General features: G+C 45.1%; 2 protein-coding genes across 3 annotated transcripts in view; one reads left to right on the top strand and one right to left on the bottom strand.

The window, feature by feature from the left end:
- Nucleotides 1-2,353, top strand: part of DPYS (dihydropyrimidinase) — a 49,088-nt gene extending 46,735 nt beyond the window's left edge. For both annotated transcript variants that reach the window (XM_015407286.1, XM_015407285.1), the window contains 2 exons: nucleotides 240-342; nucleotides 1,807-2,353. In XM_015407286.1, coding sequence (XP_015262772.1) covers nucleotides 240-314 — 75 coding nt within the window. In that variant the 3' untranslated portion in view covers nucleotides 315-342; nucleotides 1,807-2,353. The remainder of the gene's footprint in view (nucleotides 1-239; nucleotides 343-1,806) is intronic.
- On the bottom strand, nucleotides 59-13,462 carry DCSTAMP (dendrocyte expressed seven transmembrane protein). Its single transcript, XM_015407287.1, has 4 exons — nucleotides 12,437-13,462; nucleotides 5,645-5,971; nucleotides 4,112-4,232; nucleotides 59-75 (listed from the first exon to the last, which is right to left on the bottom strand). Exons 1-3 carry the CDS (start codon nucleotides 13,460-13,462, stop codon nucleotides 4,149-4,151), a joined length of 1,437 nt encoding a protein of 478 aa, XP_015262773.1. The 3' UTR covers nucleotides 59-75; nucleotides 4,112-4,148.
- Between the last annotated feature and the right edge of the window lie 3,031 nt (nucleotides 13,463-16,493).

Genomic DNA, 16,493 nt, shown 5'->3' with positions numbered 1-16,493 from the left:
TACTTCAAAGAGCCCTGAGTGCAGTTCTTGAATGTAGAGCCTGATTGGTTCATGCACAGGTGGATCCCCAAACATCTGTTTTAGAGAGGCCAGAATGAGAGCAGCCGGGTGAGAAATGTCCACTATAGACTGATGCTTGTAACAAAGTATATAGTCAGTTATGTTGGTTTTAGTTTCTAAGAAAGAAAAATGGAACATCTTTTTAAAATATATATATGTATATATATGTTTTATTGCAGGTCTGTCAGCCTGTCCCTGTCCAGCGGGCCCCATATGCAGGCAAAGTGATTTCGCTCATTCCAGCACAAAAATAAATACCGCACAGTAGCTCAGTTTCTGCAGGTAAATGTCTCATTCCGTCAGTGTAAGCTGGTGGGGCTCAATCCATGACCAAGTACAAATACCAACAGCCCTAGATGGCCTTATCACCATCCACATTGCAATACTTCTTTGCTGGATTAAGAGGCTTGTATTTACAGTATCTTTTTAGGAAAAGCATGTTTTATTACAAATTTTAACCATTCAGATACTTCCCGCCTAAAGAAACCTAAACACTGTAGTTTCTATGGAACGTTTCTGTAAGAAGTGTGGCTAATAAATGAACACTTTATTTATAAGGGGCAGCAGGTAACACACTGTCCTTCCAAAACTGCACCTACTAGGATCTTCTGTGGGAAGCAAATTACAGTAAAAGTCAGTTTAATTCATACTGTGTGGACATGTCCCATGCAGGAAAAACACACAAATGCCCCTGGTGTGGTACAAAGTAGAAGCACAGCAGCACACTGGGAAGGGGAAACCCTTCAAAATCGATGTTTTTAATGCTGACAAATACTCTTTTTTATTTTTAGGATGTTGTTCTGCACAAAGGGGGGCTAATTTTAAATGTTTTTAAATATATTTATGTTGTGGAAGACTGTAGTTCTCATGCAATATAAAAAATGTTAAAAGTAGAGATTATATTTTTGACAAATAAGACTTTAGTTTTATAAGGGTTCCATTTTTGTTGTTGTTTTTATGCTCTACAATACAACATAGCTTTCCCTCCAGTTTTAGTAATATTAAACCCCCAAACCTGAGGGAAAATTCAACACAGGAATATTTCTTTTTCATTAAAAAAAATGATACTTCCCTTCCCCTCCCCATATACAATCTACAACTCCATGAAGGAAGCAAGGATGGGCAGATTATTCCTTTTGTGGAAAAGGCAACTGTGGTGGAAGGAACCTGAGCACTTTTTGATTCTTACTTTTCCATTCTAATTAAAATTCCCGGTGTTGTTCCTTTCAGTGAAGCCTTTTTTCACAGTTCATCAGAAACCGTCAGAAGAGGCAGTAGGAAGAAAAGTCCAGATGCCTTAAGAGCTTCTTTTAAAGACAAAAACTCAGCTTGTGCAACAGAATTATTCTGCTGAAGGAAAAAATTAACTGTAGCTTAAGATCAGTTACTCAAAGCATTATTTTGTGTCTCACGCATCCAAATATGGTGTTGAGGCAGGGAGCTTACAAACAAGAATAAAATGGCCCCTTCGACATTCTCCATTCTTCTTTCACCTGAGGAAAAGTGTAATTGGAGCAGAGAGGTGGGAGGACTGTGGGTTATTGGGCCTCGTTGCAATATATGTTTTCTCTGCAAAACAGGGACGGGGCAGGTTGTGGTATAGATATACTACAAAGGAACAAAACCTAGAGTTGTAGAGTAGTGATAAATCTGTAATAATTCTTTCAAGCTATTTATGCTTTCATCCTGCTATTGCTTTTTGAATGATTATATCACATCATATGCTCTTCTTCCTTCCCTCTTTAGGTCCAAAACAGATGAAAATTATTCTGTTCGCCCTACTTAAGTAATCTGTTTTGCAGCCATATCAGCCTGCAGTTTTTATATCAACTCTTGAAGAATCTCGAAAGATTTATCCTTTGTTAAAACAATTATTGATTTATCTTAATGAGTTAATAACATTTTTCCTCTGCTTTCTGCTTCCCTGGTGAGTGTGCCCTGTGGAAACCTAATCAAAGGGATTCACAGTTAATGAGGGATGATCCCAGGTGTGGAGAACACCATGTAAACACTGGAATCATCTTTGATATCCACTCAGACGTATATGAAGATGCAGGGACTCACATCTGTATTAGATGTTGATGTATTGACATAATCCTCATGGTCAAGGAATGCAAAAAATGAAACAAGCTATTGGACCAGGAAGCTGTAAAAGAGTTACCCTATATGTACCGTTCAGATTTCATTAAAGTGTTTAGCGGCTTGCACATTTCTATGCAACCTTTGCTTTGACTTGTCTCTCATCCACTTTGGTTCTCCTGTGACAGAGTAAACCACTTCACAGATTTCTTTCTGGTTGATGGCAGCTAAAATAATTAGTATCATACCATTGGAGCTTATCCAGTGTGGAGATCTCTCTCTCTCTCTCTCTCTCACACACACACACACACACTCTCTCTCTCTCTCTCTCACACACACACACATATGAATAACAACCACAAGTGGAACACATGCCCTGATTGCCATTCAGTTCTGGCCCTTATAGCCCATTTTCCAACATACTGTAGGGCAGACAACCCGTGTGATGTAGTGGTTAGAGCAGTGGCACTCAGTGGTGGGGCTTGTGATTGACAGGTTGCTTCCACCTTGCAATAGCCACTGCCAAAGGAATGGGTAAGCTCTGAGCCTCCCTGAGGTACAGGCCTCATGCCAGGAATGGAAGTAAATGTGGCTGTTTTGGTTGAAGGAAATTGCAGCTGTGGTTCTTCACATGCTGCAAGGTAAGTACAACTAAGTTAGAGTGTCTGGCTAAGATCTGAGAGATTTGAACCCTCACTCTGCCATGGAAGTTTGCTGGGTGACCCTCGGGCCAGTCACATGCCCTCAGCCTAACCTACCTCACAGGGTTGTTGTGAGGATAGAATGGAGAAGAGGAGAACAGTGGTAACCTCCTTTGGGATCCCTTTGGGCAGAAAGGCAGGATATAAGCAAAGTAAATAAAGCTTTTTATCTCTTTTAACGGCTAGTAACTTGCCAGCCTCTGGCAGAAATGTTTCCAGCCCTGATCCTTTAATGACAGCGAGATGAACTTGAAGCTGTGATTTCTCACGGGCCACAGATAGGCTCTCCCACTAAACTGTGACATGCTGTGTTGCAACTGCTGTCCTGTTGCCGTGCCTGGAAATAAATACTCCTCCTTTCAACTCGTCCCCAGCCACCCTCACACTCCAAGTTCCTTGGGAAGCGCAACCTTCTGCTTGCAAATCCCTGCCCTCAGCCACAAATGCATATGCTGCCAGCACAGGAAAACATGACACAAGAGAACATCAACACCCATCGCCACTGTTCATTTCATGTAAGTCATGCTTCTAAACCCTCAGTGCCACAGACCCTGACCATTTTGATTGCCATCCAAAGACAACTGGGGCAGCCCTTCATTAATTTTTCAAACTGCAGCTGATCTACTTTGGAGATTTTTCCCCCACACACACAGTAAGCTCAACGTTTTTATCTCTCGGCCTTAAAAAACAAAAAAAAAATTCAAGTTCTGCATTTCAGAGTGTGGGTGGAATGGGTGAGTCAAAGGGGCAAGCCGAGGCTTTCTGTAAGCAACGTCACTCTCGCACACCAAAACGGAGGAGGGGAGCGTAAGGCCACAGCATCACTAGGAGCAACATAAGAAAAGATGCCAGTAACCCTAATTGGCCTTGTAAAACTAAAACCTTTCATTTCAGATTTACGTCTGTTCATGTTGAATTGAAAGCCTAAAGTTCTTTCATCTGTGAAAAATAAAACATGAAGGGGAAGGTGGCTGGAGGGACAGAGACTCTTGGGTGATGATAGATATATCACAGGGAAAGAAAATATCCACCCACACAAAAGAGCAGTGTGGCACAGGCGAGAGAGAGGCAGAAGAAAGGGACATGGAGGGATTAAGAAAAAGGCACAAGAAGGTTAAAATGCGTGAGGCACAGAGGTATTATTTACAGTTAGCAGGACAACAGAGCAAATTAAGCTCCAAGTCTGAACATTTTTATGAATTCAAAATTGCATTGGAAGCAAATATCAATTTTTTAAAAAATCAAATGTACAAGGCCACTGGTCCACTCACACAACCATGAATTTCTGTAAAGATTTTCCTTATGTTGTTAAACACAGCTGTCTTTGGTCAGCTCTGAGGCTTCCTTCTGGACATTTCTCATAGCCTGGAGGATGGGGAACCAGAAGTGTAGCTGAGGGGAAAGGAAAACTAGTTATTTTTTTAAAAAAAAAACAAGTGAATAGCCATTGTTATATTGCAGAAGTGGAAGGGATGAGGAGGAGGCTAGTGCCCTTTCTGCTCTGTACAGAACAATGTGGAAACTGTGCTTACTCCTTCCTGCTTTGATGGAGAGGATAGCAAAGGAAGTATAGTATTCCTCTCAAGCCCGCTCCTTGTCCGTCCTTCATCCAGGATAGAGGGGGACTAGTTCAGGAAGTTAAGCTTGTATGTCTCACTTCAGCCCTCCAAAGCCATTATGGCAGTGATTTGGTCTGGGCGATGAGTATGAAAATGAGCTCAACCATCACTTTACATAAGAACTGATCAGACCCACTGGTCCATCTAATCCAGCATACTGTTTCACACAGCAGTCAATCAGTTCCTGTGGAGGGCCAAACGAACAGCATAGAGGCCAAGGTTCTCCCATGCTGCCGCCGCCCAACACTGATATTTGGAGGTTTGCTGCCTCTGTGTATGGAAGTTCCCTTGGGTAGGACCAGTCGATGGACCTCTCTTCTGTGAATCCAACCCCCTTTTAAAGCCATCCATGCTTGTGGCCATCACGGCATCCACTGGCAGTGAATTCCACAGAGCCAGTTTGGTGTAGTGGTTAAGTGCGTCACAGATTCTAATTTGGGAGAACTGGGTTTGAGCCCCCACGCCTCCCCTTGCACCTGCTGGATGATCTTGGGCAAGCCATAGTTCTGACAAGAGCTGTTCTTGAAAAAAAGAGCAGTTTCTGTCAGAGGTCTCTCAGCCCCACCTACCTCACAGGGTGTCTGTTGTGGGGAGGGGAAGGGAAAGGAGTTTGTAAGCCGCTCTGAGACTCCTTTGGGTAGTGAAGGGTGGGGTATAAATCCAATCTCTTCCTCTTCTTCTTCGTCTTAGTTATTTCTTGAGTAAAGCAGGACTTTCTTTTGTCTGTCCTGAATCTATTTCCCAACAATTTCCCTGAGTTCTCGTATTATGGAAGGGGAAGACAAAGTTCCCTCTATCCACTTGCATAATTTCATAAACCTCTTTTTTCTAGACTGAAAAGCCCCAGAATCTCCAGCCTGTCCTAATAGGAAAGGTGCTCCAACTTTTGTAACAGATGTATTACCAGACTGGCACAGCAGCAGTCCACACATAAGTAACTTTCATGTTTGTCCAAAAACATGTGCATTGGAGCTACATTTTCTGTTTTTGTGGTAGTGAGTGCAGCACATTAGTATGCATGGCTGTGGCCACTCTAACCCTGCACCTAGAACCAAGTCTGTTCTCTGCACAAGAATCTGGGACCCTTTTGCCTACTCCTGGTAGATGTAGCGTACACAGGGCAGATCACAGGCCTGGACTATAAATATAATATTCAGACCTAGCATTGCATTCCAAGCTGTTTACCATTGCAAATGAATTCAGTTTCCTTTTTGTGTTTTGCTCAGCAAGTTTTGATCTTCTGTTTAATAACTTTGCATGCAGATACTCTATCCGTTTCATGCCTGTGCGAGGAAAGAATGACGTTGTCACAAGTATTTTAAGCTGTGTAAAGGCAGAGGCCAACAGCCCAAGCACGGCTAAAAAGAAGACGATGACAGCTAACTGGATCCATGTGTCAGCGAGGGCAAATTTTGGTTTGGGAATACAGGCGTGCTCGAAGAGAGGAATCTTAAAGGAAGTTGTATTGTTAATGATCTCCCCGCTGTTGAAGATAAATTTATCAGCATTTTTCTGTAAAAGAGAAATGGAAACAAAAGTTATGCAACAGAGCTGGCTCCCGTTGCTCCCATAATGAAACAACTCATACACAATACTTTGGAAATTTCATCGTACCACTCAGAAGTTGGATTTCTTGCCCTGACCTGGATATTCCCAGGCAAGCCCAATCTCATCAGATCTCAGAAGCTAAACAGAGCCAACCCTGGCAAGTACTTGGAAGGGAGACCTCCAAGGAATACCGGGGCTGGGATGGAGAGGCAGGCGAATAGTAAGCCACCTCTCTGAGACGTCCAAGCCCCACTAGGGGTTGCCAGAAGTCAACTGTGACTTCCAGGCATACACACATATGTGCGTGTGTGCATGCACACACACACACACAAATACACAAAAAAAGAAGTTGGATTTCTCCAAAAGTTCTTTGCATTTTCTTTCCATCTACAGGACATTCACATGTCTAATCACTGTTCAAAAGCACTTTTGAGCTATTTCTCAAACCAGGATTATTCCTCTGGAAAGAACACGAAGGAGCCACCTGGCAGCAGGTGTGGCAATTCCCATGGGACACGAGACCGTCAGGGAAAGGGGGCGGGCTGGCCGCAGACCCCCACAGGGCAGAGGGAAAGCTGCTACTTGGTCAGGTGGGCTGCAGCCATGAGCAGCCTCTTTCAAAAGCTGCCGCTTGACACACGGCTGATTGGCAGCAGCTCAGCCACAGTGGGAGGGTGGGGCCTGGCTGCACCAGTGGACACAGCAGCTTCCTGCCTCCTGCCAGGAGGCCAATCCTCTTGGCAAGAGTCAGGAACCCACAGTGGGGTATGTGCCAATTGTACTGCTGCCTTTAAAAGGAAGACAGCTGAGGAGGATTTGCCACTGTCCTCCTGCAGCTGCACAGGAGAGGAGGAGGAGGACACTCATGAGCCAGAACACCCCTTCTCTTCTCTGTTCGAGGCCACAAGGAGAAAGCGACTTGATGGCTGAAATGTTATGTCCAGTGACAGCAATATGCCTTGGGCTTGGAAGGGACTTCATGTTAGGTAGTCCAAATAATCCCTTGTAGTAAGTCAAGAACCTACTGTACCTATTACCCTTAAGAAATTTGACTAACGGGTGGGGGGAACACCCCAAATCAAGATGTAGATGTTAAAATATACAATGGAGGGAAGTGAACAGAACTAGTATGGTATAGTAGAGATGGAGTTTCGGCCTTGGACCATGGAGTCTTGGGCTTGGATCCCAACTCTACTATGAAGTTGACCATGAAGAAGTCATTCTGTCTCTTTCCTCACAGGACTGCTATGAGAATAAACTAGGGTAACAGTATAAAGGGAAAGCAGGAACCTGGTGGGGCATGTAAAAATAGCAATGACCAGGTTCTCATGGCTAGAATTGGAAAGGACCAATGCACTTTCATTTACTCATAAACCATCTAGCATCAGTAGTAAACTAGTCCAGCCTGCTGGATTATGTCAAAATAATTGGGGACAGTAAACAAGGATATCCCCAGGCTAGGGAAGTAGGCCACATACTCTTTTTGCATACAAAATACATAACTCATAGAACTGCTGCATAATGTCGCCATAGCCAGAGATCACTTATTATGAAATTTCTTGAGAAAGGGCAGCTGCCAGTGGCTGACAATCACAAAAACTGGAAATGGAACATCCATCTTCAGACATAGGAGGCCACTGATCATCTGAGGATAGAGACTAACAATGGGGATAGTATTCCCCATCACACCTGACTGGTGGTTTCCCAGAAGCCTTTCGTGGGCTACAGCTGGGGACAATGCTGGACTAAATGGACCTTCCTTCTGATCCAACACGGAAAGCCTTAGCCTTTCTCCATCTCCACCAGCTTGCAATTTATAAGCTTACAAAGCATTAGGTTGGCAAGGAATAACAATATTAAAATGGAAAATTTTGAGTTGTTGAATAGTGCTCTTGCTTTTCAAACAGATTTCACACAGTATGGCTTGAACACATCTCATGTTCCTGTATGCTCCGTATATTTCTGTTGTATTCTTTCCAGAATATCTAGCTTCCCCAAGGTTATGCTAAAGATGCAGTTTTGTGGGATACTCAGTTGCTACAAGCAGAGTCAAGCACAGCTGGTAAACTCACCCATGACCCCTCTTTCCATAAAGCCTAGATGTACATGTGAAGGTAGGCTGGTGAAGACAGAAAGGTACTCTGCCCATGCTCAAAAGCACTCTCTGTTAGCTCACATACCTAAGTCCTGAGCTCTGGCACTGAAAACAGTTTTGGCAGCTCTGTGCTTGTGAACCTGCAATCAGTTAGCGTTCTCCTTCACTTACTCCCCAGAAGCTTCCCATCTGCTTCTGATGAATTTTATCTGTCTTGCGTTGCAGCAGCTAAAGGAGGTTTGCAGCTTTGAGGAGGCCTATGCCAAAATACACTCACAGGTTCTACTTGGAGGGAAGTGGGACTAAGCAGGGCAGCAAAGCCCAACTTTGCAATAAATAATTGATCACTCATGAGAGATTTGAAGCGGCAATCCCTGGGGGTACGAATGGGCACGAACCAGCTCACGAATCTTTGTTCATGATTATTTTTGGCTGGTTCGTGGTTTGTGAACTGCAGTCCGACCACGAACCTCCTCAAACTTTTAAGACAGTTCGTGAAGGTTCATGAGTTCGTGAGAAGCAAGTATCAGGGATTTAAACCCCTGCTTTCCTCTCCCTGTGAAAGCAGCCAAAACATCCCCGCCACCAAAATATCAGAAACAGCTGAGCCATGCGGACCAAACTGCTCCCACAGCTCAGCCGTTTTAAATCTAGATTGGAAACAGCTGAGCCACAAGGCAGCCTGCTCCCATGGCTCAGCTTATTTAGAGCCAGGGGTCATTTCGTAGAAAAAGAGCTAGGGAGACTCATTAGCATAACTCATTAACATATGCCACACCCCCTGACATCACCGGAAGTGTGTCCTCCCCACAGCCGGCGGCGACCTCCAGCGGGCACCAGCAGGGAGCTCCAGGCCCCGCCCTCCCGCACCTCACCCGCGGGGATGGCGTCCCCCCGCGTCCCCCCCCAAATAACCCCTGTTTAGAGCCCAAAGCAACTGAGCCGTGGGAGTAGACTATCCCAGTGGCTCAGCTGGTTCAGGCATGGACCTCACAAACCTGGTTAGGTTCATATGTGAGCCGACTGGGTTTGTGGGGTGTGTGGCTCAACCATGAATCAAACTGAATTTTTGTGGTTCGTGTCTATCCTTCCCTGTGGGTGTTCTCCAAGGGGAGTTTCTGTTTTATTTCCCGTTTGAAGAGTAAATTATCCAGACACCTGGGAGGTAGGAATTTCTTTTCTCCTTATCCAGCAGCGGGTGTTATTTAAATCCCTTCCTGTTCAGTTGTCATTTGGAAGCTATGCAGTCGTTATGTTTCTGAACCAAAATGCTCTACTCTCTGGAACACCTGAGATTCTTATAATTGCTTCTTGGATAAATGGTTTCTTTAGGGGGAGGGGGGAAACTGATGGCTCAGCACAGCCAGCTCTAAGACAAGGTAATGGGAAATGTACCTGCTGAGAAGCACAAAAAGGCACAAAAAATTAACGCAAGCCTGAAAGAACTTGGGTTGTGGTGACAGTTAGAAATTCTCACATTTGCAAGGCTGCCGATGACTCATGTGTTTTGTGTTTTTTGGGGGGGGGATCTTAGGGGCTCTTTTGCAAATCACCCCAGCTATGTTTTGGGTGGCTGTTGCAAGGAAATATCCAAACACAGCCATTAATCAGCTTTCATATTCAGCCATTGATCTGAAATAAACATGACCTCTGAAGCAAGAAATCCAAAGAGCAGAGCTACAGACAGCAACCACAGTCCACAGACAGCACAAGCCCATCTCCTTCCAGTGTGTCCTCCCATAACTATGTCATGAAATAAAATACATTGGTCCCAGTCACACGGGCCGGAAAATGCAGGGGGGAAGCGTGGCTGTTTGCCCTGGAGCAAAGTAACGTGCAGCAGCCCGATCACATGTCCCATGGAGGTCCCGTGGGTATGCCCATGGCTATCCTGCAGCACGGCAAAGAAGCAGCGTGGCGCGATCACACTGGCAATCGTTAGGCGCCACTTCCGTGGTGAACGGGATTTCCCCCCCTCATCATAGTGTGCGTGTGTGCCGGTGGGCATTTGTCCGCATCCTGTGGAGACTTAAAAAAAACACACATCTGGTTTGTGACGGGACATGGGTGGGCGCCGGATGCCACGGGATTCCAGCGGAAACGCGATCAGACGCCCGCCCTTGCCCTGCGTTTTCCAGAAACTAGCACATCGTATGTACTAGTTTTTTACTCCATATCTTCGGCAAGAAGCCACGGGTTAGCCACGGGTGCACTACGCTTCCCAGATGTTGCTGTGTGATCGCGCCTGGAAAATCCGCCTATCATCCGCTCGCCGCCTAAACGGGGTTGGGGCGGGACATTTGCACGAGCCTTCAGGGCATGGTGGTCCGACCATGGTACCGCTTTCTCAGTAATCCGGTCCACCGTAATCCCCGCTGCGAAGATTAAATCGAGCGTGTGCCCAGCCTGGTGCATGGGGGTCGATACCCATTGGGAGAGTCCTAGCAACGCCATGGACGCCACTAGGTCCATAGCCTGACTAGAGGTCGCGTCATCGGCATAGACAATGAAGTCACCCAAGACCTAGGGTGCTCCAGCGCCCAGCCTGCTACGGCCTCCAGTAGGGACGGCAGACTACTGGCTGGTGCGTTAGGTGGACGGTACACTAGCCAGATTGCCAAACTCTCCTCAGCCTCCAGCACCAGACCAACACACTCTAGGCCTGCAATCTCCACCATAGGGAGCGCCCTGAAGGAGTAAGCCTCTTGTACAAATATCGCCACTCCTCCCCCCCACCTCCTATTCCGTGATTGGTGTAGGACCGAAAACCCAGGTGGGGCAAGCTGGGTGAGAGCTTTTTAAAAGCAATAAACGCAATTAACTTAGGAGACTTCAGTTCCCCCTGCTGTTGTTGTTGCAGCAATAGAAATAATTGGATCGTCAATCTTTTCATCTCAGCCTCCAGCCGATTTATCTATCTACTGCATTTTTATCCTGTGTTCCTCTAAGGAGCTCAGGGAGGCATCCGTGGTTCTCTCTCCCTCCATTTTATCTTCACAACAGCCCCGTGTGTTAGGCTAGGCTAAAGTGGGTCACCAAGTGATCTTCGTGGCTGAATGGCTCAGACACTTGTCGCTACTACACCAGGCTGGCTCTTACACTGTGCCTTTCACCGCAGCTTGATATGGAGATGTTAGCAGCTAATATTTTTAAGCCATGATGTGACAACTCTCATCTGTTAAATGTCTACAGATCAAACTGCAGAGAAAAGACTTTTTCCAGGATAATTAGAAACACAAACCCTGGGGCCTGGGTCCCACTTCCCTTGCCTAACAGAGGCAACGGTGGCAACAGGTTCTCCCGGCCTCATAGTCCTTCTGCCCACACCCAGAGTGACTAGGCCTAGATGTCACTTCTTGCTTGCACGTCACAAGGTCAAGCTAGGGCAGAATGAAGGGCCTTTAATTGTCTCCCAAGACAATTCACTGAAGTTGCTAAAAGGTGGCAGCTGCCTAATTCTGGGTTGGGGAAAGGCTGTGGCTCAGCAGTAAAGCATCTGCTTGGCATGCAGAAGGTCCCAGGTGCAACCTCCAGCATTTCCACTTGAAAGGTCCAGGTTGTGGGTGGTGTGAAAGACCTAGGATTGCCAGCTCTGGGCTGAGAAATGCCAGGAGATTGGGGGCAGGGGGGCGGAGCCTGGGGAAGGCAGGTTTTGGGGAGAGGAGGGACTTCAGCAGAGTGTAATGCCATGCAGCCCACACTCCAAAGAAGCTATTTTCTCCAGGGGCACTGATCGTTGTTGTCTGGAGATCAATTGTGGTTGCAGGAGATCTCCAAGTGCCACCTGGAGGTTGGTGACACTAGAAAGACCTCCAGCAGAGACCCTGGAGAGCTGCTGCAGTTCAGAGTAGGCAATACTGACTCAGTATAAACCAGCTTTGTGTGTTCATGGGTATCCATTGGTCCAGCTGCCTGAGTACTGTCGCCTCTTAATTGGCAGTGGCTCTATGCAGTCTCAGTCAGAGACCTTTCCCAGTCCTGCTCCCGAGATCCTGATTATGCCAGGGCTTGAATTTGAGATCTCCTGCATGCAATCTATGCTAGGGGATCTGTTCTACCACTGGACTATGGCCTTCCCAGATTTTGCATCTCTTTCCTATGGCCACACTGGAGTGTTCAGATTGACCAAAGGACAGGAGTTCCAAATTGCCTTTATATATCTGTATAGTACTGTTTTTATTGACAGTTAAATTCTGGGTCAGCTGAGTGCCACCATTTTCCATTTTCAGGCCTTTAGTATTGTATTTTTAGCATAAGTTTATTAAAAGTTTAAACTTTTATCCAAAGCAATAAAAGCCAGAGGAAAGTGCTGGTTCGGTAGCTAAGATACTTACATGGTAATACAATTTCAAATGGACCTCTAGCTCAGGGAAATCTTGCAGATGCTTGCTCACTGAAAAAATCAGCCAGTAAAGCAAATAATCCACTGCTGCAAAAAGAAGCCAAATGCAAAGGTTAGCAAGCACAGGGAGAAAAAAGCGTAACGTGCGTTTCCTTTCCCGGGGCGTTTGACAAAAAGACGGGATGGTTGTATAGACCTTCCTTTCTTCTTTACTGAGGGGCAAGACAGAGAGCTTTCGTTGCTGCCACTGCTGTTCATTGTATCGAACAAAATCTTTTGTGATATAAGTATTCTTAAATTTAACATTGAGGGGGTTCAAGAATTTTCGGACAAAGAGGTACGTCCCAAGAACCATGAAGACAATCCCCAGAAGAGGAAGGACTTTTTTGCCCATGTATGGCTGCAGGGCAAGAACAGAAGAAATCTGGCTGGTGAAATTCTGGATGCGCCATCTTGTATGCTCCAGCTTCAGTTTCAAGCTCTCATCTGAAACGGAGTAAAACACGCTCAACTCCCCATCTACCGACACAATGTCTTTAAATGGGTTCTCCAAAAGCTTGAACTGACGGTAAATCCACCAAATTGCTGCAACATAGTGGTTGAGGAAGGGGAAACGTTGGGATTCCAGAATACACGTCACACTATCTGCTAACTGCTTTAAATTGTAGAAAATACTTTGGAGGTTCCCAGCGACCGCTACACCGGTTCCGGCTGCAATCAAGGCGTTCCTTCCTTCACGCAGCCCACAGGAAAGGAAGAAGAGAGCAGCAGAGCAGCGGAGGTGCCTAGAAGAACACAAACCAACAGAAAGGATAATCCAGAGGACTGTGGATGTGACCAAGGAAAAGAGGGGATAGTCCGCCAGAAAGGAATACCCAGCTAGGAGCAGGAACATGTTAGATACTAAACTAACAGCACTGCAGATCGCAAACAGATGCATGAGATTCTTCCAGCCTGGCTTCCTTTCAGTCGCGAAAAGTTTCCAAACATGCCGAGCAAATGTGACAAAACTAGTCATTTTTTTCCCAGTGCTCTGGAGATCCAGTGAGGGTGACTAAAGATACAAAAGAAGAAGAAGAAGAGCACAGTATCCTTAGATGTTATTGGAAGTAATTAGTGAAGGTTTATGCTTGACTTCAACAGTTCTCAAAATGTAGCAACCCGAGAACCCCCATTTTTATATATTTAACTTGTAGACCTCCTAATTCTTTTCTTCCTCCCTCACTGGTGCCTGCCATGAGATGGGACAGTCCCCTTTTGCAGTGTGTGGCAATCTATGCATGTCCCATACAGGCTTCCGTCCTCTAATGCAGGGATCCTCAATGTGTTGCCCCTGGACCAGTGTATCAGAAAGTGGGTGTGACCCAGGTTTTTTTTTTTGCCCAATAGGGCTTCTGATTGGTCATTAGAGATCTAATCAGCTCTGCAGCTCCAACAATCATTGCAGTGGCAGGATCTCCAGTGTGTGTGACTGAAGCTGTGTGTGAGCAAGAAAATGTTTTATAAACATGTTCATCTAAAAGGGTGTCCCGTTAAGCAGAACCTCTGCTTGAAATGTTGAAAATTTACTATTAGAGTTAGGCATAACCTCACTGCCAAACATTCTGTGGTTGGCCCCACCTCCTGCAGCAGCCATTATGTGGTTGGCTCTGCCTTCCACGACAGCCATTTTGTGGTTGTGCCCACAACCTTGGGTTAGAATTACCAAAGGTGCCCGCAGGCTCACAAAAGGTTGAGGGCCCCTTCTCTAATGTCCTTGAAACATTACTGTGAGAACCACATTAGCTTTACTTTAAAAGAACGCTTAAGTAAAATGTTTGTACAACAAAAGCCTACAAGGTCAGGTCTCAGAGGGTAACTAATTCAATAGGCCCCGACCCACAATCCAATCAGTGTCTCCCCTATTTAGGAGGGACTTTGTACCAGAGACAGCATGAACTTTCTTTATTGGTTAATTACGTTTAGCTAAAGGTCAGCTGAACAATGGTCAGAAGAGTCTGGGAAAACTTTCAGTGGCTCAAAGAAACAGAAAATCACTAGTGTCACATAAAACCTGTGTGTCCAGGATTGTTGAAAACTGTCACTGGCTGCTGTTATCCATAGATGAGGAGAGCAGCCCTCCCCCACACTAGAAATTAGAGTGAAAACCACTTCAATTTTATACCTGAAGTTTCTGTAACGACTATGTTAGGACTGTTGCTCCTTGGTACCACTTAGCCAATTAGAATTCTTAGAGCTAAGCTACTGGATCCACCGCAACTAATTACTGTGTTTTCTGGTTCCCAGGTGATCTAGAAACTAGGTAATGGGGGGGGGGGGCTCCTGTCCTTTGAAAGAGGGGGAAGCTGATTCTGTCCTCTGACACGTCCACCACAAATGGCAATTCCACTTCCTGCCTGTGTCCCCTGTTCTTACGACCTTTCTGGAAAAGGGTGAAAATGGTCATTTGATTGCTTTGACATTTACCTGGATTGGTGTTCAACACAAAAAGGATTGTACTTTACAAAACTGGGAAGTTATTACAGTGGTCAGCAGTTAGAATACCAGTGTACAGCCAGTGGTTCAGATCCGCTGTCATGAAGTTCAAAGGGTGACCTTGAGCCAGTCCCTCTCTCTCTCTTAGCCTAAGCTACCTGGTAGGGTTGTTGTGAGGATAAAATGAGGGAAGGGAGCATCCATGTTCCTGAGCAATTAGAAGGAAGGATGGGATTAAAAAAACCTGAGCACATTAAATACGAATCCTTATTAGTTTTCACTGCACTGCAAATATAACTACTGCACTCTGAACAAAGTTGGAGTCCAGTTGGCACCTTTAAGACAGCACAGTTTAATTCTGAGTATAAGCTTTTGGGTGCATGCACACGTCTTCACCCAAGACTGTTGTTCATCGTAAACAGAGATGTGTGTGTGTGGGGGGGATCACTCCACATACAACACATTCACCAGCAAGAGCTGCATTCATATTTTCCACCACAAACCCCACTGGGACAGACCTTCTTTATTTTTTAAAATTTAACACCCCAGCAGTTAAGAGAGATTAGCAGTTCACTTGGTTTATATTTTTGCAGCCAACCTAACTGCAGCATTCAGCCTTGGGGTTTTATTGTTGTTTGGTTTTTTTTGCTCTTCTGCTGGTATCACTACAACACAACATGCCAAACTGATTTACATGCTTATTAGATTATTAACACATCACGATCAATCAGATACTAATTAAATAAGATAAAGTTTTTCAATTTTATCCTGTTACGAGATACTTTTGCCTTAACAAATATAATTTTATAAGGACAACAGTATCTTTTTGTTTATCTTGAGCACAGCAGGTTATTAGGAAGTGGGACACAGGCTTCTGCTCTTAAGATTATGAATGCACTCCTCGTCTGCAGTTTTTATTATTCTTCATTGGCCTATTTCATTATCTGTTGTGAATCCAAAATAGACACAATGTTGTTGTGTTTTTTAAAGGGCAGGAATTTTCCAAAAGATTATACCCTAAAATACATCCTTGCGAATTTTAACTCCTCATATGGGTTTCCCCCTTCCTATCCTCATTCACGTCTGTCTTTGAAGAAACTGAGAACCAAGGTGGGAAAGTATCTTTTCGTCAGTGACTGTCCAAGTTAGCCTGTGGATGGTAAGGGGACCATGTTGGCAGCTTCATTTCCATAAACTATATTTGTAGATGATATATTGATTCTTGTTCGTGGTTGCTGACATTTTATTACAAGTTCATTTTATGGGCACAAGCCAGCAAAAGTCTCTCACAACCAAGTCTAAAAAGCGTTACGGACTTTGTAGCCCCCGGATCCTCGGCTCTGGTAATTATGGGAGCCATCCTACACTACTCTACTCAGAAGTATTTATTCAATGGGGCTTACTCCCAGGAAAAAAAGTTCTTAGGACGGCAGCCTACATCACCCAGACATTCTTGATTTCAGACATCAGTAGATAGAGCACTTTATTATTAAATACTGAATTTTAACTGTGCTTCTAAAGGTCAGCACACCCCGTCCCTGAAGATCCATGGTATCAATCAGTGCCTAGCAGTA

Source organism: Gekko japonicus, unplaced genomic scaffold (genome assembly GCF_001447785.1).
Source record: "Gekko japonicus isolate JY-2015 unplaced genomic scaffold, Gekko_japonicus_V1.1 scaffold119, whole genome shotgun sequence".
Classification (NCBI taxonomy): Eukaryota; Metazoa; Chordata; class Lepidosauria; order Squamata; family Gekkonidae; genus Gekko; species Gekko japonicus.
This window is presented reverse-complemented; position numbering and strand designations above follow the sequence as displayed.

What these genes read in the sequence shown, in the direction of transcription:
- DCSTAMP (XM_015407287.1), bottom strand. Translation starts at nt 13,462, where the DNA reads ATGACTAGTTTTGTCACATTTGCTCGGCATGTTTGGAAACTTTTCGCG. An exon ending in ATTTGAAATTGTATTACCAT is followed by an intron (nt 5,972 to 12,436) that starts GTAAGTATCTTA and finishes TCTCTTTTACAG; the next exon opens with AAAAATGCTGATAAATTTAT. An exon ending in AACTGAATTCATTTGCAATG is followed by an intron (nt 4,233 to 5,644) that starts GTAAACAGCTTG and finishes CTTTCCCCTCAG; the next exon opens with CTACACTTCTGGTTCCCCAT.